This window comes from Rhineura floridana, chromosome 16, assembly GCF_030035675.1.
Source record: "Rhineura floridana isolate rRhiFlo1 chromosome 16, rRhiFlo1.hap2, whole genome shotgun sequence".
Classification (NCBI taxonomy): Eukaryota; Metazoa; Chordata; class Lepidosauria; order Squamata; family Rhineuridae; genus Rhineura; species Rhineura floridana.
Window position 1 is genome coordinate 10,640,763 of NC_084495.1, and position 24,365 is coordinate 10,665,127.

The 24,365-nt window shown below is 43.7% G+C and overlaps 1 protein-coding gene across 9 annotated transcripts in view; it reads left to right on the forward strand.

Annotated features, from left to right (window-relative positions):
- DCX (doublecortin) overlaps nucleotides 1-24,365 on the forward strand; it is a 147,449-nt gene that overhangs the window by 103,438 nt on the left and 19,646 nt on the right. For all 9 annotated transcript variants that reach the window (XM_061598738.1, XM_061598731.1, XM_061598733.1 and 6 more), the window contains one exon: nucleotides 16,827-16,929. In XM_061598738.1, the coding sequence (XP_061454722.1) occupies nucleotides 16,827-16,929 (103 nt within the window). The remainder of the gene's footprint in view (nucleotides 1-16,826; nucleotides 16,930-24,365) is intronic.

Genomic DNA, 24,365 nt, shown 5'->3' on the forward strand with positions numbered 1-24,365 from the left:
CCCCTTTTGCCCTGTTCCCGGCAGCTTTGGAGGTGCAAAGAGCAACGGGGTTAAGGAGGAGCCGATGTCTTTGCACAAAAGAGAAACCTATTTAAGTAGGAGCTGAAGGGGGGGAAGTTAATGCGTCAATGTCTGTGGTTGTGAAGACATGCTTAGTCCATGTTAGAAAGGGAATTAGTTCCTAGAAAGCATAGTTGGCTGAATGAGTTGCAAAGCTTTTGACATAACTGTAACCTTAATAAAAAGAGAAAACCTGACAGAACCTCATGTGTCCGCATCTCTCGACTTCGGACAGGGCAATGGTAAACCACTGAGTCTGGATGCATCTTAGTCTGGTGTCTCAGGTTTGACCATTCTGCCTTGGGTGACCCTGCTAGGAGTCTAGCCTCTTGGTCTAGACTCCTGGCAGCATTGCTCTTAGCTTGTTCAGCACTCTCAAACCCCCTCAAAAATGGCAAACCTGCTATCAAAAACACCCATCTATAAGACTGCATCCATCACCAAGAATGAAGGGACACATGCCTGCTAGATTGTTTAGATTAAATAGCCCCATTTCAAGATGTTATCATTTGAAACTTAAAGGCTGACTTTCAAGATTACTGCTACCTCCTGAGAACCCTCCCTAAATATGATGGGGCTATAGCATGGTGGAGGACCAGATGGCTGGGGATAATTGGCCAAGCTGGCTCATAGGATGGAATCTTCCATCTATCATGGGAGTATAGTGGACATTTCATCTATACATTCTTCCTTAAATGGCTATTTTGTAAGCACTGCCTTGGGATATCCAGATAGTTAAGTACACTGTCCAAATCATTATGGCATGGAGGCTAGTTCTGTTTTACACTAAAGACAACAATACCTCCCCCCACCCCCCAAAAAATGAACAGACACACACAAACGCGAGTTCCATCAGAAGCAAGACCAGTCACTAGGCCTGGTGCTGTAATAACAGCAATAACACTAAGTCTCACATTGATTTCCCTCAGCATTTATTCCAGCCGGGAGCTATTGATATCCCTAGGAAAGGTTGCCATGTGCAACAACAGCTGTAGAATTTCATGACAGACAGGCACTCTGAGAGAAATGTTCCTACAGAGCTGACTGAGGCAAAAAAATCCCTTCACATTTCAGAGTGTTTCCTCTTTCTGCTTTAGGGAATTCCTCTGGGACCCCGAAAACTGCTGATAACAGGTAGCCATCCCCTCAGTCACTGCAACAATTTGCCCTTACATCATCTCTGCACAATGATGGAGGGCCCCCAACTCTCCTCCTTGCTCTTATGTGCTCTGTCTCTCTTGCTCTCTCATACATCTGCTTCACACATTAACGTTGATGGGGGTGTGCCTGGGATATTGAGGAGAGGGAGGGAGAGAGGGGGAAAAACAGACTCCAAATCTGGGATGTATTGGAGAATCTGTTGCACACTGATTGTTTCTATGGTTACACGCCAGAGAGCTGCAAAAGGAGAGTGAGGAGAGAGACCCAGCCATTTGAACAGGAACAGCTTAATGAGACTACGGTAATGCAGGACTAGATTAAAGGCTGTGGTGCTCCTAATGCTAATCCCAGGGATGGGGAATCTGTGCTTCTTCAGATGTCCTTGGACATCAGCCTCAGCTGGCATGGACAATCGTCGGGAGGTGATGTTGGGAGTTATAGTCCAACAACATGTGGAGAGCAACAGTTTTCCCATCCCTGTGCTAAGCCAAACTTTGTTCTTTGTCTCTGTGTGCTTCTTCTCCCTTTCACCCCTTTTCTCTCAGCACGGGGATCTTTCTGCGTCATAAGCAGCCGAAGGCTTCCGGCAAGACCTCAGTAGGAGGTGGTGGAATCAGCAGGGGATGAAAGAGTAACGCTGGAAGCTTTGTTGCCATGGCATCAGCAAACCTGCTTTCTCATTTCTGGCTCCCGTTTGTGTGGAGCACTGCGTGGCTAGTTTTAGGATTGCCATCACAACTGTAAACATGGCCAATCATGAATGGGCAAATTAGTCTGTTTCCAGTCAGTGTCCCTTTTTCATGTGTTCACCCACATGTTTGTTCCATCCTGTTTCCACTTTAATTTACCATTTTTTTAAAAAAAATCTGCATGAAAATTCACATCTAAACAAAGATTTAAATACCTATTTTAAAACATGTTTTATTCTCTCTCCAAATATGCATTTCTAAAGGTAATGTCTCTCAAAATGTGGATTTTAAAATGTATTCTGATCACTTTTTTGAGAAGTGCATTGGAACATTCATAAATGCAAAAGCCAGTGTACAACTTATCAATCCACACATTAGCCTGGAAACAGTGGATTGGGTCAGTTTATATCAGAATTCACTAAAATCAAATTCTTCAAGTGTACATAACATAAAAAAGTGACTTTACAGGTCTGAATATCCAGTGAAGCCACTGGATATTATATAGGCAGTAGTGTGCCTCCTTTTCCAAAGAAAGGGGATCCTGTGAGCTATTAATACTTGTAAGGGTCACTGGAAAGAAAAAAATCATCTTCTCCTGATGGTGCATGCAGTGGGGGAAGAAGTGGGTCGTGCCAGGCACATATGTTAAGGGGTAGAGCAGGTGTGGAGAATCAAGGCTGGCACCAGCCTACAGTGGGCCTTTGAACACCAGATTGCAAGAGCCCTCAGTGGCAACAGCACAACTGCTGCTGAGGGCTTAAACAGGCCTGGCTGTGTCATGGATTAGTGCACTGTGCACATACCCCTCCCATCACCCAAGATGGGTGTTGAAGCCCCTGCCACCATCTTGGGTAATGGCAACATGTGCACACAGCACACTGTCATGGTGCCATGGTGCCACAGGAAGTTGCGCTGCCAGCCCATGCCAGTGACGGGTGTGTGTGATTAGGAGGGTGGCTGCCATTCCATTATCCATGTCAGCCTTGGGTCGTGGGGCACATGCTCCGTGACCCAATGCTTTCACGGTTTGTGGAGCAGGAACAGGAGCTACACCTGCCCAGCCCCAGCAGCAGGGGCCCCTCTCAGCACCAGGGGCCCTTGGCCAGGGCCCAACCTGGCCACCCGCTGGCTCCAGGCCTGTGGGTAACCTTTGTTGTTGCTGAACTACAACTCCCATAAGCCCCTGCAAGCATGACTCATGGCTAGGGATGGTGGGGGTTGTAGTTCAGCAGCACCTGGAGGGCCAAATATTCCCCATACCTGGATAAAGCCTCAGACTTTATGACAAAGGTGGGGAACTGAATCTTGCTGGAGGGCCAAATCTTCCTTATTCTTAGTGGGCCAGGTTTGACAGATGGGCAGAGTGCATGATGAGCTTAAATGCCTCTGGACAAAGACAGGGTTCCAATCAATGAAGAAGATGAAATGGCAGCTCCTTGTTTTGCGTCTCATGTCTGGAGGACTGCCAGCTTGCCAATGTTATCTTTTTTCCAAGCTAACTGGATCTCCACTTCTTCTGCTCCTTCCACCCACAATGTACGTGGGGTGTATGAGAGAGTTAACAGTCAGGCGGTGGAATATATTTTCTAGAAAGAAAGCTTTTCTTCCCATTGCATGCCATTTCTGCAGTGCCTTGTAAGCAGGGGAGGGCGGGAGGTCTCATTAGCCTGGAGTGGAAGGAGATATCCAGGAATTTCAAAGATGTCTCTAGAGTTTACCCATACAATGTGGAGGGAGAGGAGAAATCAGTGCTTGTTTGCTGTCAACTGGAATGGTAATCCACAACTATTTTAGTATTGATGCCCTCAACACGTTTGCAGCAAATGTTTGACTGAACCGGTGCCAGAATTGTTGACTGTAGGCCAATGAATCTCTTCTCTAATACAGGTCAATAATCCAACCGCTGACACCATTGGCTGTAAATGCATTGTTTATATGGAAGAAAATAGCGACTCAGCTTGGGACTAATTTGATTTCTCACATTTTGGAGGCACCAAAAGTTCACCAGACATATTCAATTTCCTTTTAATGTTTATATTGGGCAACTTGGCAATTGGCCAAGTTACATTCTACTTTATTTCAAAGTGGCATGCAGCTGGGGGGTGAGCGAGCTTTTTATATAGAGCAGAACGTATTTATTCATGTGACAGGGCTGATATGAATGTTCCCCCAACAAAAACAAATTGGCACAAAACAGGACTTTCAGGATGGATCCAACCTGTTTCCTGGAAGTTCCTTAAAGGCTTACCTATCATACCAATTTGCTTACATTCACAATTCCAGACTGTGCCATTTTTACTTAAATGTAGCTCTTTTTCACAAAACCAATAATGACATACTCAGGCTTTGCCAGTCCAATCTGATTGTGTGTGATAGTCATTGACACATGAAGCTAGTTCAAAATGAGGGCAATGATCTCACTCTCAACTCACTTTGCCTTCAGTGACATCATTGCAGTCTGGATTGACTGCATGATATCATAAGTGTTGCAAGCAAAAAGAAAGATGTTATTCTGAACTCTTTATGCAACTGAGTCTGAACTTTGTAAGCCATATTAAATGTATATGGGCTAGATTTTGCTGTCCAAAGCTTAATTAATGAGATTCTGGAAGGAATTTGTTTCATGAAATCATCTACAAGTTGGAAAAGTCTTTTCCTCAACATTCTCCATCTGCTCGCTTCCTCCTTTATCCCAGCTCTTCAACACTGCAAAAGAAACAAATGTTATATTTTGGCAGCACAGATGGCATAACACACAATATCTTGTGCTGCAAAAAATAGTTGAAATAGCATAACGATGATGATAATGCCACAAGGCATTCCTTCTAAAAAACCCAGAGTTTTTTTTCCCTGAAGAAAGAAACCTCTCTTTGAATTAGGCAAAATGTCAGTGGTGGCTTTAAATGCTAAATGCTGCTATTGAGCAAAATGGACCAGTGGCCCAATCCAATCTAAGTCAGCCTCCTCTGTATGCACTAACTGGGAGCAACTAAAAGAAAGAAAGAAAGAAAGAAAGAAAGAAAGAAAGAAAGAAAGAAAGAAAGAAAGAAAGAAAGAAAGAAAGAAAGAAAGAAAGAAAGAAAGAAAGAAAGAATGTATTGTAAGTAACTCTCCTCTGAATAGGAAAGGAATTCAAGCAGGACAGGGATGGGGAACTTTATCAGCCTGAGGGCCGCATTCCTTTCTGGGCAGCCTTCCAAGGGCCACCTGCCAACGGTGGACAAAACCAGGGGCAAAAGTGGGCAAAGGGTGTAAATTTTACCTGTGTATAGTGGACTAATTTCGACACATATTCACTTATTCCTTTCTGTCCTTCATCCAATAAACAGCTAAAAGTGGCTAGTATCTAAAACCAGAAGAGGGAAAAAGAAGGGGGCCCCCCCCAAAATGCTAGAAAAATATGTATTTTATTTGTAATCCAAGCCCAACGCGTTTCAGCCTGTGTGTCTTTAGGCCTTCGTCAGGGGCTGTAAATAAAATGGCGGGGCATATTACTTTGATAAAAAATGAAAACATACATTAAAAAAATCTTTTCACTTACAACAACAGCTGGTGTGAAGTGTCTTCCCGTGAGCAAAGCTGCTTTCATTAGTACAACCACCACAGAGAATAATTCACAAAGCATATTCATATATATACACACAAAGGCCTAAATACACACAGACTGAAACGCGTTGGGCTTGGATTACAAATAAAATACATTTTTTCTAGCATTCTGGGGTTCCCCCTTCTTTTTCCCTTTTCTTCTTCATCCAATAGGCAAGAGGCACGATCAGAGTTTGAGGACACCTTCCAGCCAGGCAAGAACCTTTGGGTGTAAAGCAGGGCCAGTGAGGGGTGTGGCCCCTTGAGAGTTCCAAGGGCCAGACTGTCCTGGCTACTACCACCCGCAGATTCAAACTTGGAACCACGGATGTGATTATTGCCAAAGGCTTTAATCTAAAACCTGCTGCATGACCGGCACATAGATCAGACAGCAGGTTTCACAGGTCTGTAGGTCTCCTCAAAGCACTATTAGGCATGGCTACTCAAGCGAAGATATTCTTGCAACATTAGACATGGTCCCAAAGACATCCCCCCCTTATGAAGAGTCTGGGTAGGCATACTACTTGAGTGGGGACTGCCTCAGTTCAGGACTGGGTGAGCAAGAGGGCACTCCTATGGGTAGGTTGGGGAGCCAGGTCTGTTCAGGAACTGGCCACCTTGGTAAGATGCTGGTGATGTAATACTGATTATTATTATTAGTTATTAAATTATTAGTTATTAAATTTTTATCCCACACCTTCCTCCAAAGGAGCCGAGGGCAGCAAAAATATCAGTACTAAAACAATACAACTAAAATTGAGGCATATGATGTGGGTGTGTCTTGTGGTGTCTCCATTTTGGTCAGAAATTGTTGTCTGTAGTAACTTGGTTTTGGAGAAATCCTTGATATTTGCAGAGGTCCATGCACTTTTAAACTATATTTCTGTGATGTGGAGACTAACAGATGGACAACAAATGTAGATCCTGTGAACTCTTATGGTTGCAAAGAGATACATACTTCAAGCCTGGAAGGACAAACACCCACCATCCATTGCTCAGTGGCCTGAAGATCATATATCTTACATTTGTCAATCTTGTTTGGATGCCTACTTGGACGTACAAACAGTTTATGTTAATGGATATACTTAAGATAAGGATTGAGGGCCCTGCTTTTCGGCGGCCCGCTTTTCGGCGTTCCATTAATACGGCGGTTTTCAATTAGAGTAAGGGCCACTTATACGGTGCTTGTTCCGCTTTTACGGCGTTTTTCAGGCATTGGGCGGCATTTTATTGACAGAGTTCTGCTTTTTGGCAGGTTTCACTGTTAGGCGGAGGTCTGGAATGTAACCCGCCATATGAGTGGGGCTCTACTGTATTCTTATTTTTTTTGTGGGCTGATGGATTATTGTCGACATTAGTGTGGGCTGCTGTTCTTTCATTTCATTTCATTTCCGCTCTCTCTACTTCTGTTATATTTGCAATAAAAACATTTAAAAGAAAAACAAAAATCTCAAAAAAAAAAAACACCCAATGTCTTCAAGGAATTTTAGCTGAGTTCCATTCTTAATATTAGGACTGCAGTTTTAAAGAGAGCAAAAACGTGCATCCAGGATGCATCTTTTAGTTACATTTCAATAAAAACAATTAAACGGGGGGAAAGAAAACTTAAGCACTACCCCCACCCCCAGTAATATTAGGATTGCAGCTTTCAAGAGGGCAATATGAGCATCCAGCAGGCATCTGTTTTCCACAGTCTGCATATGCCAGTATTTCCATGCTTCGAAGGGAAGGACACCTGGATTAGACAGTCCAGGTTCCCGCACTTTCTATTAACCACACAAATTGCACACGTAAAGCCAGGAAATTGTGGTCTGTAATGCGCCTTTAGGGAAAATCTGAGGATCTCTGAGAACCTCTGGCTTAAAGTCATAGCTGTAAAAGTGTAGTGAGTGAATGAATTAATAAATGAATTGCAGTACATGCAAAGGATGATGGTTCAAACTGTCATAGCCAGAATATAAGCAACATTTTGGATTTGGGAAAACAAATCCAATCAACAGCACAAAGAGGGTTAAACAACAAATTCATTTGACCTTTCTCTTTGTATTCCACAAAATTATGGGTTCAGTAGATTAAATAGACACCTTGCTTTGTTATAACAATCAGACGCTCCCCATAAAAGTCATGTGCACACAAGCCCATATCTGCACCAGCTGTTTCCCCACTCCCACTATGCTATGTCCCAGGACATGCTATGAACATGCTGATGTAATCTGCACCTGATCCTGGGGAGTATCTGTGCCAAATCCTGCTATTGTTTTGAAGAAGTCGCTACTTCATTTAAGGGACAAGCTTTTCCTAGAAACACAAGAAGATGCCCTACAGTGTGTCAGAAGACCGTCCGTCCATTTTGCTCAGTACCGTCTCCACTGGCTGGCAGTGGCACTCCAGGGTTTCATGGAGGGCCTCCAATCCCCACCTGGGTTGCCAGGGATTGAATTTGAGACCTTCTGCATGTAAGGCAGATGCTCTGCCACTGAGCTGTGGTCCTTCTTCCCCAAATTGCTGTAGTTTGTACCCAAAAGGTCTGTAATTTCCCATGACAGACCTTTTCTGTACTGGTCATGATGATTATCTGTACAGATGATATTGCAAAGGATTTTATTCCCAGAGGTTCGAGACAGAGTAGAGAGCCTACTTTGTTAACTTTTCCTGCAAAGGAAGAAAAATGTTTTTTGGAGTGAGGGGGATCTTGAGAAGAGAAAGAGGGTTAGAGGTAACTAGCCCTGATGGACTTCTGCTCCAGATTTCAGCCTCCCACTTATTGTTTTGTTTTATTTAGTGAGATTGACCACTTAATAATAATGAAACCCATTATAAGTGGTTTACATAAAATAATATAAAATATTAATTAAAAACAACAATAGAGGCAGACTTTGAAAAACAGTAAACATAATAAAATGATCAAAATATTGGTAAAATCAACCTTCAACAATGTTGAAACAACAACAAGTTTGAAAACACCAACAACCAAATGTACATAATAAAGTGACAAGCCTGAAGTTTTTAGCAGGCATCCAAACAGTACCCACGAGTGTGTTTCATTCGGGGGGGAAATTGGAGGAAGTGGCATCAAACTTCCCTGCCCTTGTGATTCTCTGTATTTAAAAAAAGTATCTCAAAGTGTAATTAAAAATATTTATTATTCTTCTTGTTGTTGTTTATACCCCGCCTTCCGGCCAAAGGCCCTCAAGGCAGCTTACAAAAAACACAAATACAAAATACAATATAAAATGCATCAATAAAATAATACAATTTACAAAAATATGCATGTATTTTATTGATACAGTTTATTTATTTATTTATTATTGTATTTATATACCCCCACATAGCCGAAGCTCTCTGGGCGATTTACAGCAACTAAAAACATTAAAAACAAATATGCAAAAATTAAAACACATATTTTAAAAACAATTTAAAACACAATTAAAACAATTTTAAAAACACATGCTAAAATGCCTGGGAGAAGAGGAAAGTCTTGACCTGGTGTCAAAAAGATAACAGTGTTGGTGCCAGGTGCACCTCGTCAGGGAGATCATTCCATCATTTGGGGGCCACCACTGAGAAGGCCCTCTCCCTTGTTGCCACACTTCCAGCTTCCCTCCGAGTAGGCACCCGGAGGAGGGCCTTGGATGTTGAGCGTAGTGTACGGGTGGGTTCATATCGGGAGAAGCGGTCCATCAGGTATTGTGGTCCTAAGCTGTGTAAGGCTTTATAGGTTAAAACCAGCACCTTGAATCGAGCTCAGAAACACAGGCAGCCAATGTAAGTGGGCCAGAATCGGTTTTATATGTTGGGACCGCCTGGTCCCTGTTACCAATCTGGCTGCTGCATTTTGCACAAGCTGCAGTTTCCGAAAAGTCTTCAAAGGCAGCCCCACGTAGAGTGCATTGCAGTAATCTAACTTGGAGGTTTAAATACCGATTCTCTCCTTTCAGAAATTAGTCCACAATATAAGGGCTGAATCCAATGCTGCCATTCCACTTGTGCAACAAAAGTTCTCCCCTCCTCTCCTCTCCCCTGCAGCCCCCTGGGCAGCCTCAAAATATGCTGCAGAGGATTGAGGAACAAGGCATTCTCCTGCCCCAGTCAAAGGACAAGATGGTGCCTCCCCCATTCCATCTACTGGCTGGCTGTTAGGAGCACAGGAAAACAGGAAAATGCTGCCTTATACTGAATCAGAGCAATGGTTTATCTACCTCACTGCACTGGCTGGCAGGGGCTCTCCAAGGTTTCAGACAGGGTTCTCTCCCAGCTTTTCCTGGAGGTGCCAGGGACTGAAACTGGGACCTTCTGCATGCAAAGCAGATGCTCTTCCACTGAACATTCAGGTCAATAGTGGCAATGGGACAACTGTTTCCACTACAACTAAGAGCACAGGCTAGATTAGGGAACACTGGACAGTTCATGTGGCACACATAACTTTCTTCTTATCACATTGGCAGGGCCCCCAGCCCCGGCATCTGTTCTCTGAGGCAGATGCCTCACTGGGTCTAATGACATGACTGGCCCTATATAAGCTTGCATAATACTAATAGAAAATGATTTACTATCACCTGTTCTTTGTTCATCATAGTAGCTAACTGCTACCTGAGCCAAACTCTTTCCTCTTATCTTCCTTGCCCCTTTGCTGTGTTTTGCTCAATTCTGAATTTTCTTTAATCTCCTCTCCTTTTCTACGTTTGTGCTTTGCCTCTGTGCAAGTGTTCTCTTGCAAATACAACTGGCCACCTCAACACTCTGAGGACTGAAGACTGATGCTAATTTAAACAAAATATATACACACAAAAATACAAAATACAAATTTATACTATAGCCAGCATGGATTTTTCACATTCTGCAATGTTAAATTGAAAATACCCCCATGCCATTCTGATGCTTCCCATAAGGTCATTCCAAAACAAAACCTTACATAACTTATAGTCCTGAACTCAGAAACGCTTGCTTAACAACTCTGTCAATTTTCATGGCGATACACAAAACAGTCAGAGAGAATAGAGAGTTCAAAGTCTAAAGAGAGAGAGAAAAACCTCAGAGCCCTTTTGGACTTTTTTCTGTCAGAATTCTCATAATCTGTTGAACTTAATTAAAAATCAGCCGTGTTCACTGAGTACCTGTAATCCTGTTACCCCATACTCTGACTTTCATTTTCTGCAGTGTAAAAGTTAAAAAAAATGCCTGGCTAATTTTTAATTATTTTAAGAAATTTAGCATTGAACTCAGTGATAAGCCCGGGCATGCTCAGTAAGAACCAACTGTCAGTGTTCCAAAAGCCAGACTCATAGCTGTTTGCTTGGCTCATCAGGAGTCCACACCCATGCCAGATCTTTATTTCACTTGAGACAGTCATGGCTTCCCCCAAAGAATCCTGGAAGTGTAGTTTGTGCAGGGTGCTGAGAGGAGACTCCTATTCCCCTGAGAGAGCTCCAGTCAGGGCCGGGCTCAGGTATGCCAGGGCCCTGGGGCACAGGGCCGGTTCTAAAGGGCAGCCAGGTGGGGCACTGGCCCGATGGCTCCTGGAGCTACGAGGGGCCCCTCAGCCACCCCTCCACTCCCCTTCTGCAATTCACGCCCCCCACCTACCTGTCTGCTGTCTTTTACCATAGCCCTTAACGAAGATGGCGGCTGCAGTTTCCCTAAGGTACTGAAGCCCCTGCCGCCATCTTAGTTGATGGCAGAGATGCGCGGGCGTAGCACGCACGCATGCCATCAACAAAGATGGCGGCGGAGGTGTCATCCCCTTAGGGAAACCGCGGCCACCATCTTCGTGAAGGACAATGATAAAAGACAGCAGACAGGTAGGTGGGGGGGCATGTGCACGTGCACAAGCGTGCACACACACACATGCCAGGGGCCAGGGCAACCTGGTGCCCAAGGGCCCTGGCATTCCTGGAGCCGGCCCTGCTGGGGCACCACCCTGCCCCAGGCCCCGGCATTCCCCTTCCATGATTCATGGCAGGATTGCTGTTGCGCATCGCAGGGCAGGAACTTCGGAGCCCCCACCATTCCCTTGCTCAACCTGCCTTTCTTAGCTGTGTTTTGTGGCTACACACACTGTGCACACAGGTCTATCCTTAACCAAGATGGCAGCTGAGGGTTCAGCCCCTTAGGGAAACCTCGACCACCATCTTCGTTAAGGGCAGTCCTGTGCACACTACACATGCAGCCTCAAAACACAGCCAGGAAATGTAGGTTGAATGAGGGAATGACGGGGGCTCCAAAGCTCCCACTCTGGGATCCGTGGCAGTGATCCTGCCACAACTTGCAGAAGGGGATTAGAAGGGGCCCTCAGGGGCCACTGTACCGCAGGGGCCCTCAGCCAGGGGCCCACTTGGCCACCCTTTGGAGCAGACCCTGGCTCCAGTGGCCAGAGTGGCCATTCCCCCTTCCTTTGCTCCTCCCTCCCCATCCCCTTTCAATCCTCTCCTCTGCCACTGAGCTATGACCCTTCCCCATCATTGTATATGTCACCTGCTCATTATGAAATGATGGGAGGAATCTGCATGGAATCCTTACTTGTGTAAGTGCATGGCCCTTATCAACCATAAATTAGGTCTCATTCATTAGAGGAACTGTGTGTGTGTGGGGGGGATATTTGACATAAAATAGTATTTTGAAATGAATTTTTATTTCTCCAAAATGTATGGCTTGGAAAAGGAAAGATATGTGAAAGCCAAGAAATGTAATGGCAATTATTTTGCACTTTTATCTGTCTGGCTATTTAGGCTCAGTCTGCTAGAATAATCACCTGTGTGAAATGCTGTAACCCACTGAGGTAATGGAAAGCTTTGCATTTGATTTATTATAGCCTGAAATTAATTTACTCACAGTCCAATTCAGATCAGTCTGTGGCAACTACTTCTGGCTCAGCAGTCAGTAAGATGATGTACACATTGTGCCCACTAGGCATGGCATGCTCAGGATATATGCCAGAAAACTGGGAACACTACAAATATGGCTTGCATAGGGCAATGCCTGGTGCTTACATTTGTGTAACGGCGAAGGTTTGGAGTCCAAATCCATCTGGAGGGCATGTCTCAATCTTAGATGAGTGTAAATTGACTGTGACAACTCAGTAGTTCAGGGTAGGCATTCTAAGTAGTCTGCATATTGCAGTTGGCTAACTTGTGGCCCTCTAGATCACTATTCTTCAACTTTAGGTTGCCAGATGTTGGACTACAGTTCCCACCATCCTTGGCCATTGGTCAAGCTGGCTGGGGTTGATGAGGCCTGTAGTGGACCCAAGGTCAAAGAACAGTGCTCTAGATGTTGTTAAGCTCCAAATCCCATCAGCCCCAGGCATCATAGCCAATGGTCAGGGAAGCTAGGAACTAGTCCAACATGAGCCACTCCTCCTGAACATGTTTGGTGTCATGATGACCTGGACTTCTAGCAGCAGCCTAGAGATGTGGGGCTAGCTGAATCAACCCAGCTATCATAACATCCACAGATGTGCTGGATCTGGACTCCTACAATGATCCTGAACCCGGGAAATAGAGGAGCTTCTGAATAAGACAATCCTGAATCCAAGATCCCAAAGCGAGCCCCTCCCCCTGACCTTAGATCAGCCTTTCCCAACCAGTGTGCCTCCAGATGTTGTTGGACTACAACTCCCATCTTCCTGACCATTGGCAATGCTAGCTGAGGCTGATGGGAGTTGTAGTCCAACAACATCTGGAGGCACACTAGTTGGGAAAGGCTGCCTTAGATCCTATGCAGGTCCTCACCAAGGAGTCAGCATTCTCATCCACATCCACATTTAAAAAAGGTCTCGCATGTAAGGATAGACACTTCCCCCCCTCAGTTTCTCTTAGTTTCTAATTTTTCCAATATTCAGTTTAATTCCCACATTCCTGCATCTGTTTCCATTTTTTAAAGTATTCACAATAAATGGTTACTATTTTCATCCATACTCACATGCCATCAAGTCTGCTCATCACTATGAATACTAGTTTAATGTCATATTTACAGTGCAATTCTATGCTGAAGTAAGCCCCATTGTGATCAGTGAGGCTTACTTTCAGGTGTGTATAGTTCTGCACCTTTACATCACAATCTTATGCACACCTACTGTGAAGCAGGAACATGTCTCAGTGCCATTTCATTCTTTTGAAGAAGAGCCTGCTGGGTCAGGCCTGTGGGCCATCTAGTCCAGCATCCTGTTCTCACAGTGACTAACCAAATGCCTATGAGAAGCCCTCAAGCAGGGCCTGAGCACAGGAGCATTCCCCTCTCCTGGGGTTTCCAGCAACTGTTTTTCAGAAGCATGCTACCTCCAACCTTGGGGTCAGAGCATAGCTGTCATGGCTTGTAGCCATGACATTGGCTAATTCTCTTTCAGAACTACCCAAGTTGGTGGCCATCACTGCTTCCCGTGGGAGTGAAATCCATAGTGTAACTATGCAATGTGTGAAGAAGTCCTTTCTTTGGTCTGTCCTGAATATTCAGCTTCATTGGACATTGACGAGTTCTAGTGTTATGAAAGGGAGAGGAAAAAACCTTTCTCTATCCACATTTTCCATGCTATGCATAGTTTTATGCACTTCTATCATGTCACCTCTTACTCACCTTTTCTCTAAACTAAGGAGCCCCAGACGCTGTAGCCTTTCCTCCAACTGGCTTAGGTTCATTCATTTCAGTGGGTCCACTCTGAGGAGGACTTAGGTGAATACATGTGAGAGCAATCAATCAGTAGCTGATGACAGGCTTAACAAGCACAGGATCCCCAAGTATTTATGCCTAGCTAATGATCAAATTCATATTTAACAAGTTTTTGGAAACACTCTGGGGAAAAACTTTATACCCAAAGGCTCTTGTTTCCCTTCCTGGTGGCTCTGTTGTTCTGACTCACCTTAAAGCTGAGCTCTCCAAAGATAAGGTGGCATGACTTACCGTGAAATTATTACTATTTCCAGAAGATTCATCAGGAATGTAGTTATCTTCTTGCTACTGTGTAATCGTAACTGATATTTCACACACAAGGTACAATTAAGTTGTCATGACTGTAGCTACTGAACAGCACATGGGAGCATTGTTGACTTCTTGCTTATTACTTGTGTTGCTTCCATTGTCCTTGGCATCGCTCACACGTGGAGAGACAGTCAAACATCCTCCTTCTTCTACGCAATCATTGTCTAAAGAAGGAAAGGGAGCCGGCAGGTGCTTGGGATCCTGTTGTGCTCCTCCATTAACATGCTAACCAAACACATTTCTCCCTCCATCCTTAGCTGAGAGGATTTGTCCATTTTGGTTCTCTCTGTTTCTCATTTTTTTTTCCAATCTTAAATTCAGTTATCCACATTTCTGCAGCAATTTGTGATTTTTTTAAAAAAAAATCCTCGTGCAAATGCATCAGCATTTAAAAGTGAATTTCTCCCACTACACATTTTTGTGTGCAGGTTTGACTAATACACACGTTTCCAAGCAATTTGTCCTAATATCATGCATTTTGTGTATGATATTCACGCATATATTGTCTGCACACTTTCCCCTAATATATACATTTTTGTAAACACTGGATGGTTGGAGAATTGCATCTTAAAATTCAGATAAGTGCACATTTCGAAGGATGGCTGTGTTATGGTACTCATATTGTTTCGGAAAGGGCGGATTTGATAGATTTGGCTTTCAATACAAACTGAATCAACTTTCTCCCCCATCTTTTCAGAGGACTGGGAGACCCCCTTGACTATTCTGTATGCCTGATATCATAAACAAAATTTGGCCTGTGAAGGAGTCTAGACTTGACACCAAGCCTACTCATAGTCATGTATTCTATTTTCTATTTAAAGCATTTTAACCCTGCTTGTCAACAGTGGCAAGGGCCATATCTAAGTGGCTGAGCATCTGCCTTGCATAGAGAATGTCCTAAACTCAGTCCCCAGCATCTCCATGTGTGGCCGTGAGAGACCCTTGCTTGAAACCCTGGAGAGCCGCTGCCAGTCAGTGCAGACAGTTCTGAGCTAGAAGAACCGATGGTTTGACTCGGTATAAGGCAGCTTCTTAGGTTCCTATATACATATTGGTGAAAAGACACCTGTAATGAAAGCACAATATTTATTTCTGTTAACTCATGTTTAGGGATGTTAGCATTAATAGAATGTTGAGTGTGATTGGCTGGAGTATTTGCAAGGGAGCAGGGAGTGAGGGAGTGAAAGGCTGAAAAGGGGCTAAAGTAAAAGGTAAGAGAGACAGTGTGGTGTAGATGTTAAGATGTTGGACTACAACCTGGGAGACCAGGGCTTGAATTCCCATACAGCCATGAAGCTCATTGGGTGACCTTGGCCCAGTCACTGCCTCTCAGCCTCAGAGGAAGGCAATGGTAAACCCCCTCTGAATACTGCTTACCATGAAAACCCTATCCATAGGGTTGTCATAAGTCGGAATTGACTTGAAGGCAGTATATTTACATTTTTAAAGTGAAAGGTATTATTTAGACAGGGTTACTTTTATGGGGTAGTTAGGGTTTGAATAGGGCTTGATCTGTTGACAACTAGTGAGTGGAGTTTAGGTCATTGGGAGTTGGTTTTAGTATGGCTAGGTTGGTCGGTTAGCTACAGAACAACATCGTATATAACATCTTTAACTGATTCTGTAAACATAATAAATATTTGTTTGTATATTGAAATAAATCCATGTGCATGCTTGGTCATTATTTCGCTGCCAAACAAGGTTCTAAACCTAATAACTACAGATAAACCCACAGATGTATTTAACCCATTGGCTTCTTCCAGGGAGGAAGCAGAACTGCTGAGGCTTATGGTGCATTAGGTAACTGGCCAAAGTTGAGGCAGGTGTCTTTGGGGTTCTCTGTTTCAGGCATGAAGGAGCAGGAAGGATTGTAGGCCCAGGACCCGGGATGCCACAATACCATTCTCTGGCTTCTCTGAAAGTCACAGCACAAAAGGAAAAGGGATTGGGAGGAACGAGGAGAGAAGTAAACTCAGAGACTTGTTCTCTGTTGCAGAGGGAAGAGGAGAAAAACCAACCCAGGAATTAGTTACAGAGTTCTTGGAACAGCCAGCTAGAATAGAAAACAGCGCAAGGAGAGAGTAGCCCCAGAGTTGCTTGTCTCTGCCTCTACTTTAGCCAGATTAATTAAGTGGAAAGGTCACACATCATTGCATTTTGGAAGGTGGTTGGTCTTCCCTCTTGTTTTTAACAATAGTTTATCCTTGTTTTGTTGAGAATAAATGACATTTGGCAATGGATGAATGGGAGCTGGGATAAACAGGAACAGAGGGGAAGGGAAGAAGTTGCTTTACCTTTACATGAAGGTAAGTGTGTGCCATGAATTACAACTAAAATGAATGATTTCTGCTTTCTTGGTAGGTGACCTGTCTCCACGATTTCTTTGGGGATGATGACGTGTTTATTGCCTGTGGTCCAGAAAAATTCCGCTATGCGCAGGATGACTTCTCCCTGGATGAAAATGGTAATAGCAGTAGTCACATTGTGGTTGGCCTATCAGGGGGCAGAGACAGAATCTCCTTCTGCCTTTCTTGGCTTGAAGCTATTTCCACAGGACAGCTTATTTCAGATGTGGGTGAGTGGGTGCATGCTAGGGATGGAATGATCTGTCCGTTTCGGTTCTCTCAGTTCCTCATTTTCCTGATCTTAAAGTTGGTTCTCCACATTTCTGCAGCAATTTGCCATTTTGTATTTTTAAAAATCCTCATGAAAATTCTTCACCCCATGGATGTATCTGCCTACAATTTGGCAGGCTAAATCCACTCTGGTGCTGCTGCTATGGCTACAAATTTCACCGACATCTGTGAAAAGAGGGGGGGAATCATAGCCCACTATATAGTGAATGGGGGAGGGCAGAGCTTTGTTTTTAACAAATCTAATTTGGTCCTGAATAACAAATTGAATTGGAAAGACACAGGGTAGTTCCAAACCAGTGGTGGCTGGTGGCTCCATGTCAGTGGGGCAGTGGAATCCGCTCCAGGTTTTAGTCAAAACTAAAGTGTCTTGGATAGCTCCTTGAAAGTTCAGACTAAAACCCAGAATGGATTCCACTACCCCACTGACATGGAGCCACTAGCCACCACTGCTCCAAACAGACTGGGCTGCTTCTCACATATACTAATATAAGTAAAATCTTGTCATCGGTGCACACCCTGGAAAATTCAGCTTGAATTCTGTATGCACAAGTGGTTCTCCTGCTGCCTGTGGAATTTCCATCCCCACTCCCCCAATACTGACTCTGCCAATCCAGTGATATTTAAAGTTTATGAAATGTCTACCTGAGTGTTTTTTAGGGTTTTGAAGTTACTGATTGTTACAGGCTGTAAGGGCTCAGCCTACAGACAACCAGCAACTCCCCAGACTTGCTGGTGTGTTGCCTCACTATCACACCATCTGAACCAGAGTAATGCACAATCAACAGACAGATAGTTAAATGACAATCGAGCACTTTATTTATAAGCCAGGGGATGACAAAGAAAAGTCATCCATACCCTTACTTACAGCAAGAACATAAACACTTGCAGATCTTAGCAAAGTATGAGAAGAGGGGGACCACATCAAGACTTGGAAGTCTCAGGAACAGTAGTATAGTAGCACATTCACCTCTCACTTACCCTATGAGCTAATCAGCATGAAAGGGGAGGTATGTGTTAGCTACTGAAAAGTGTCTTCTCAGTCACTGACTAACCTCCTTTTACTCTGATTGGCTCCAATCAGGATGAAAGGACAAGGAAGCATGTTGTTAGCTAAGTGAGAAGACTCTTCTCAGTGGCTAACATGCTCCCCTTTCATGCTGATGTGCTTATATATATGTACCCTGCTCCCTAAAATGTAAGGGGTCTGTGACACACACATACCGTGACTTTGGATGACTACACCTCTGCTCAGGAATGGCCACTACCTCAGTGTGCTCCCATCTTTATCATATTATTAGTATTCATTAATGCTTAACCTTCTTCCATGGTTGGCTAAAGATGATCTCCGCCCCTCATAATTTCAGCCCATTTCTGACAATGACATGATTTCTTTCTTGCAAGCTTTTGCCCCAATTCTTAATCACACAGCTGGAATTTCTGTGCTTTTAGCTGACCAAAGGTCCCTTGCCAAAGTTCTTTTGACCACAGTTGTGACCTTTTGTCACCCTCAGTTACCCCCTCCAGCATTTGATTGCTCCCTCTGCCTTTTACAATAATATGTCAACTCATATCAAGAAGCCTATGCCTATGCATCTATATGCTATATGTATCAGCTGATATATGACGCATATTCCTTAAAAAAATCATATTTTTAAACTCTAACAGTGTGGCTTGGCCAGTTTCGAGATTTATGTTCCTGAGTATCGCAGTGTGTCTTCCTTGCTGCATCTGAAGTGCATGAAGAACCAAGACAAATGACCTCCCCCTGAGAAATTTAGAAAGTCTTATCAAAGCTTTACATTTGCTGCAAATTTTGCTTGAGCCAATACCCATTGACAGCTTAAGAATCTGCAACCACACCTCTTCTTTGAGAAATGTTGCCAGTTTTACTGAAATGCCTTTGTCTCCTCCTAAAATTCCTGTTTTGCTTGAACCCCCAAATTGGCTGGGAATTTTACATTGGAAAAAATTGTGACAGTAGCACAATTCCCACAGTCCAATATCCTGTCTTATTTCGGTCACGACTCACTCTGTGCTGACCTCTGGCTACTTACGAAGCAGACTTGATGCCTGGATATCAAGTGACAAAGAATAAAACTCCCTCCTTCCATAATATTCTACTAATTGGGATTAATTGTCCTATGCAACTATGCACCAAATTTCATATTTTTATTATATGCAGACATGTGTTCCTACCATTGCTGATGAGACTCAACTGCCTTTATATATACATAGATATATCACAATGCAGCCTATGAACATGGATGACTTGGTTTCCCAGTAATTGAGCAGTTTGTGCATGTCATCATCTAATGGACAATGACAGATTTGCCACAAGGCAGAATAGGTCATCTTATTAACAGTGCCAAAATAATATAATTCACAGAAGTGGCATATTCCCATAGCCATATGGATGCATTTTGTATAAGACACTTAATTGCTCCTGTTAATTTTTTTAATGTGAATTTGTCAAGTGCTTTGTATACAGAATGCAGCACTCTGAGAATTTTTTCTTTCTTTCTTAATAAAGCAAGACTTGGTTGGATGAAATCTCTGAAGCCCAGTAGGAGGTCCCCCATAGCTCCTTATCACCACCAGCACCCTAACTGAGAAGCAAAATTATTATTATTATTATTATTATTATTATTATTATCATCATCATCATCATCATCATCATCCACCCTTCACCAGAAGGTCCCATGGCGGGTCACAAATTGAGCCCAGAAATGAACTGGCAACCAATGCAGCTGTTTTAAAGCAGGGGTCACATGAGATCTAAATGGAATCCCAGTCAGTAATTATGCAGAATAAGCAAATCTATGCAAGTTGTAATGTAGTGGTTAAGGTGTTGGACTGCGACCTGGGAGACCAGGGTTCAAATCCCCACATAGCCATGAAGCTCACTGGGTGACCTTGGGCCAATCACTGCCTCTCAGCCTCATGAAAATCCTATTGATAGGGTCGCCATAAGTCGGAATCGACTTGAAGGCAGTACATTTACATTTTATACTGTTTGCAGAATGCATCATCATTGGCATGGAGATGAACAGCAAAGGTATTTGTCTGCTGTAGGCTAGCACAGAGGCCACTATGGCTTATCTTTTTGCATAGAGGTTGTACGTCTGTCCTCTAGGGCAGTGTCTGAATTTATGGGAGGGTTCTCCTCTAGGTTTTTTTCCACTCTCATTTGGCAGGAAAGGGCAGCCAAAATGATCCATGGGGTGGAGTAACGTTCTCCATGAAGAAAGGTTACAACATTTGGGAGCATTTAGTATAGGGGAGGAAGTATATGCATGCATGTGTGGGGTAGGGATGGGATCCATTGGCCACGGATGCTTAAAAAGCATTCCATCAACCTAACAGGTGGTATCGATTTGAGTTCATTTTTTGTCCTCTGCTGCTTTTACCGGTCTATTTTCCCCCCTCTGAAATATTGATATTAATGTCTATATTTTTGAAGGAAATATTGATTTTTTTAAAGAAATATCAATATTTTAAAGGAAATGTTGGTAAATTATAGGAAATATCAGTAAACTGAAAAAAAACAGCCATGGACGATCACTACATAAAAACCCAATCTGCAATGAAAGCAAACAACCAGATTAATGGAAAATTCGATATCAAATCCAAACTGGGTGGAATTCTAGCACATCCTTAGTGTGTGGTGGAAGGAATGATAGAGATTTAACAAATTCTCCATGGCATGGGCAAAGTGGACAAAGAGAAGTATTCCTGCCTGTCTTATTAACGTTAGCTCATGCGATGAGCCTGTAGTGGAGGGAGATTCCAGATGCACAAAAGAAAATACTTCTTCACACAGCTCATAGTGAAACAATGGAAACTGCTTCCACGAGATGGAGTGGTGGCCCCCATCTTGGATGGGTCTGAAAAGGGGTTTAGACAAAGTCATGGAAGGCAAGGCTGTCTCAGTGGCTATTGTATGAAGCCCTATCCTTGTTCCCTGAAAAGTGGGATTGATTGTTAAACCACTCTGGAAATTGTAAGGATTGTGAGGGCGATGGACCTTTTTGCTGGTGGAATTCTTGTGTGCAGAGAGACCCAAGGGAGTGCTCTGAGGTGGACTTGGGTCTTGTGTAAGTCCCCCCCCAGCTCCTCCATCACCACAACCCCCAAACAACCCATTTTGAGGATTGCCCCCAGCTTCTGCCGGCTCTCTGTCCACTAGGCTGGCCATCCTTGGCGGACCCCAGGCAGCACTGGCAGGGTCCTGGCAGCACCACAGCTCAGTCAGGATGGGGGGCTTTGGCCTGTGGAGCTTGGCAGAACCCGGCAAAGCCAGGAGCCTACCAGCTCAGCTGGGGGTCCATCTCATCCAAACCCCCCCCAGCTCGATGCAAAATCAAGTTGGATTGTGTCCTAAAGTGCTGATGAATTTTCATGAGATTTTTTTTAAAAAAAATTAGCAAATTGCTACAGATGTACAGAGAACAGAATTTAAAATTAGAAAAATGAGAAACTGAGAGACCAAAATGGACAGATCATTCCATCCCTAATCCAAGGCACCCTTGGCAAAATAAATAAATAAATGACCCCACAAGCACCTCTCTGTATCACTGGGAGTAAAATCTACAATAATAACTGATTAAATAACTAGCAATCCCCTTTTCTGTCACCTAAAAACTCTGCCTAATGGCAGGGCCAGCCCTGGAAACAGAACAGCATATCCTGCAGCTGCATCCACAGCTATGATAGCACAGGAAGGAGCTTCCTTGAATCCTGCAGCTTCAGTGGCCAGCTTGTGGCGCAGGGAGAGAGAGCTGCAGCCTTGAGGTGATGCTGCTGATGTGAGCTTTAGCCCATACCATGTGTCATCAACAGAAAAGGAAAGCACCAGGGACCCAGCAACTCACCTTTACAGCATTAGGACTGTGTCCTCTAAGACTTATGCCAGGCACACACACAAACACCATACACATGCACCCTTTGTTAACAGTGGCCACATTGAAGGAGTAGAGAGAGTTCTAGTTAGAGATGGAGGAAGAATACATTTTAAATGGATTTATATGCAAAATTTTATGGTTCTGATCCAATCAAGCTTTGCCCTCATCATAGAATCATAGAATAGTAGAGTTGGAAGGAGCCTATAAGGCCATCTAGTCTAACCCCCTGCTCAATGCAGGAATCCAAATCAAAGCATTCCTGACAGATAGCTGTCCAGCTGCCTCTTGAATGCCTCCAGTGTCGGAGAGCCCACCACCTCTCTAGGTCATTGGTTCCATTGTCGTATGGCTCTAACAGGAAGTCTTTCTTGATGTCCAGTCGAAATCTGGCTTCCTGTAATTTGAGCCCATTGTTCCGTGTCCTGCCACTGTGTCAAAATGCATCAAAATGAAAAAAAAAAATGGAAATGGACTGCCTCCAAGTCAATCCCAACTTATGGCGACCCTATGGATAGGGTTTTCATGGTAAGCGGTATTCAAAGGGGGTTTTACCATTGCCTCCCTCTGAGGCTGAGAGGCAGTGACTGGCCCAAGGTCACCCAGTGAGCTTCATGGCTATGTAGAGATTCGAACCCTGGTCTCCCAGGTCATAGTCCAACACCACAACCACTACACCACCCACTTATTTCTGAGCCTCTTGTGCATTTTCACCCCCTCCCCAACTAATCATGTGCAAAATTATAGACACAAAACCAGATATTATACGGATGATATGACAGAGTCAAGCCCCGCATGATACTATTATTTCTGCAGCATAAATTTGTAAGTATTAATACATGAGTATAACTTGCTTCTTGTTGGAACGAAGGAATGAGATGGGAATTGAGGAACCCTAGTCCCATACCAAGTGTCCCCAGTAGCTGGCTTGCTTATTTGTTTGTATGGGGGGCCTTCCCCACCCTTCAAACTAATACCTAGGGCAGCTTCCCCTGTCATAAAAAACACCCCAAACAGAATTTCAATAAAAACAATTAAAAATATACAATATACACTCTATTATCACTCCTGCATGCTTTTATGAATGAGGAGAGGGGCGTGTGAACCCAGTGGGGACTGGTGGCTCTGATGTCAGTGGGGCAGTGAATCTGCTCCAGGTTTTAGTCTGAACTTCCAAAGAACTGTCCAAGGTGCTGAACCTATAGGTTTATGCTTGTTGGACAGCTCCTTGAAAGTTCTCACTAAAACGTGGAGCAGATTCACTGCCCCACTGACATCAGAGCCACCAGTCTCCACTGTCTGTCTAGTCAGTGCCTAACAGGTATTTATTGTCAGTGCATCAGGTATAAATATTATACATGCCTTACCACCACATTTGGGTATATAAATAAAAATCAAGCATTTCAAAACAGAAAGAACTTAAACACAGGGAAGCTAAAGGATCTTCCCATTCTTCAAAACAAATAAGGTCTTTTTTGGGGGGAAGGGGGTCTGTGTTACAAGTCTGTATTGGGCCCAGAGTAATTATACTTGAGTTCTGCATGGATTATGTGGATGTGGATTTATTATTAAATTTATATCCGCCTTCCCCTGAAAGGATGGCAAACAACAAGCAATAAAGCAATAAGACCACCTTAAAAAACAATTCCAGGGCAGATGCAGATTAGGATGAAGGTCTCTACATAAAAGGCTAGTTGAAAGAGAAAGGTCTTAGTAGGCTCTGAAATGAAAACAGCGTCTGACATATAACGAGAGGGAGTTCCAAAGGATAGGTGGTGCAACACTAAAAGCTAGTTCTATTGTGCAGAATGGACCTCCTGATGAGATGGCATCTGCAGGCCTTCACCTTCAGAGTACAGTGATCGGCTGGGTAAATAAGGGGTGAGGCAATCTTTCAGATATCCTGGTCCCAAGCTCTATGGCTTTTTACACCAGAATCAGCACCTTGAACTTAACCCAGTAGCTAATTGGCAGCCAGTGCAATTCTTTCAGCAAGATAGATAGAGAGGTACTGTATTGGAAAGTTCAGTGTCCATGGCTGACTGGTGTCAGCTACAAGGACTCTGAACTGGTGTCAGCTACAAGGACTCTGTGAGAGTTGGGTTGTCCAGGGTTGCCCCCATGTTTTATAATGTATATTTGAGCTCCTGTACATGCACCAGAGTCTCTGAATTGTCACCCTCCTTTCTCAGCTTTTATTACGCAGCCCAACAGTTGGAATTGACATGCCTGCACTTTCTGATGTCCTGAAGGCGTGTGTCTCTTACTGTGATGGCTTTTGAGGTTCATCAGCTGCTGTCTGGTGGGCCATGATGACATAGGACAAGTATTCTCTGTCTTATATGCCTTTCATGCATTCAGCTCTC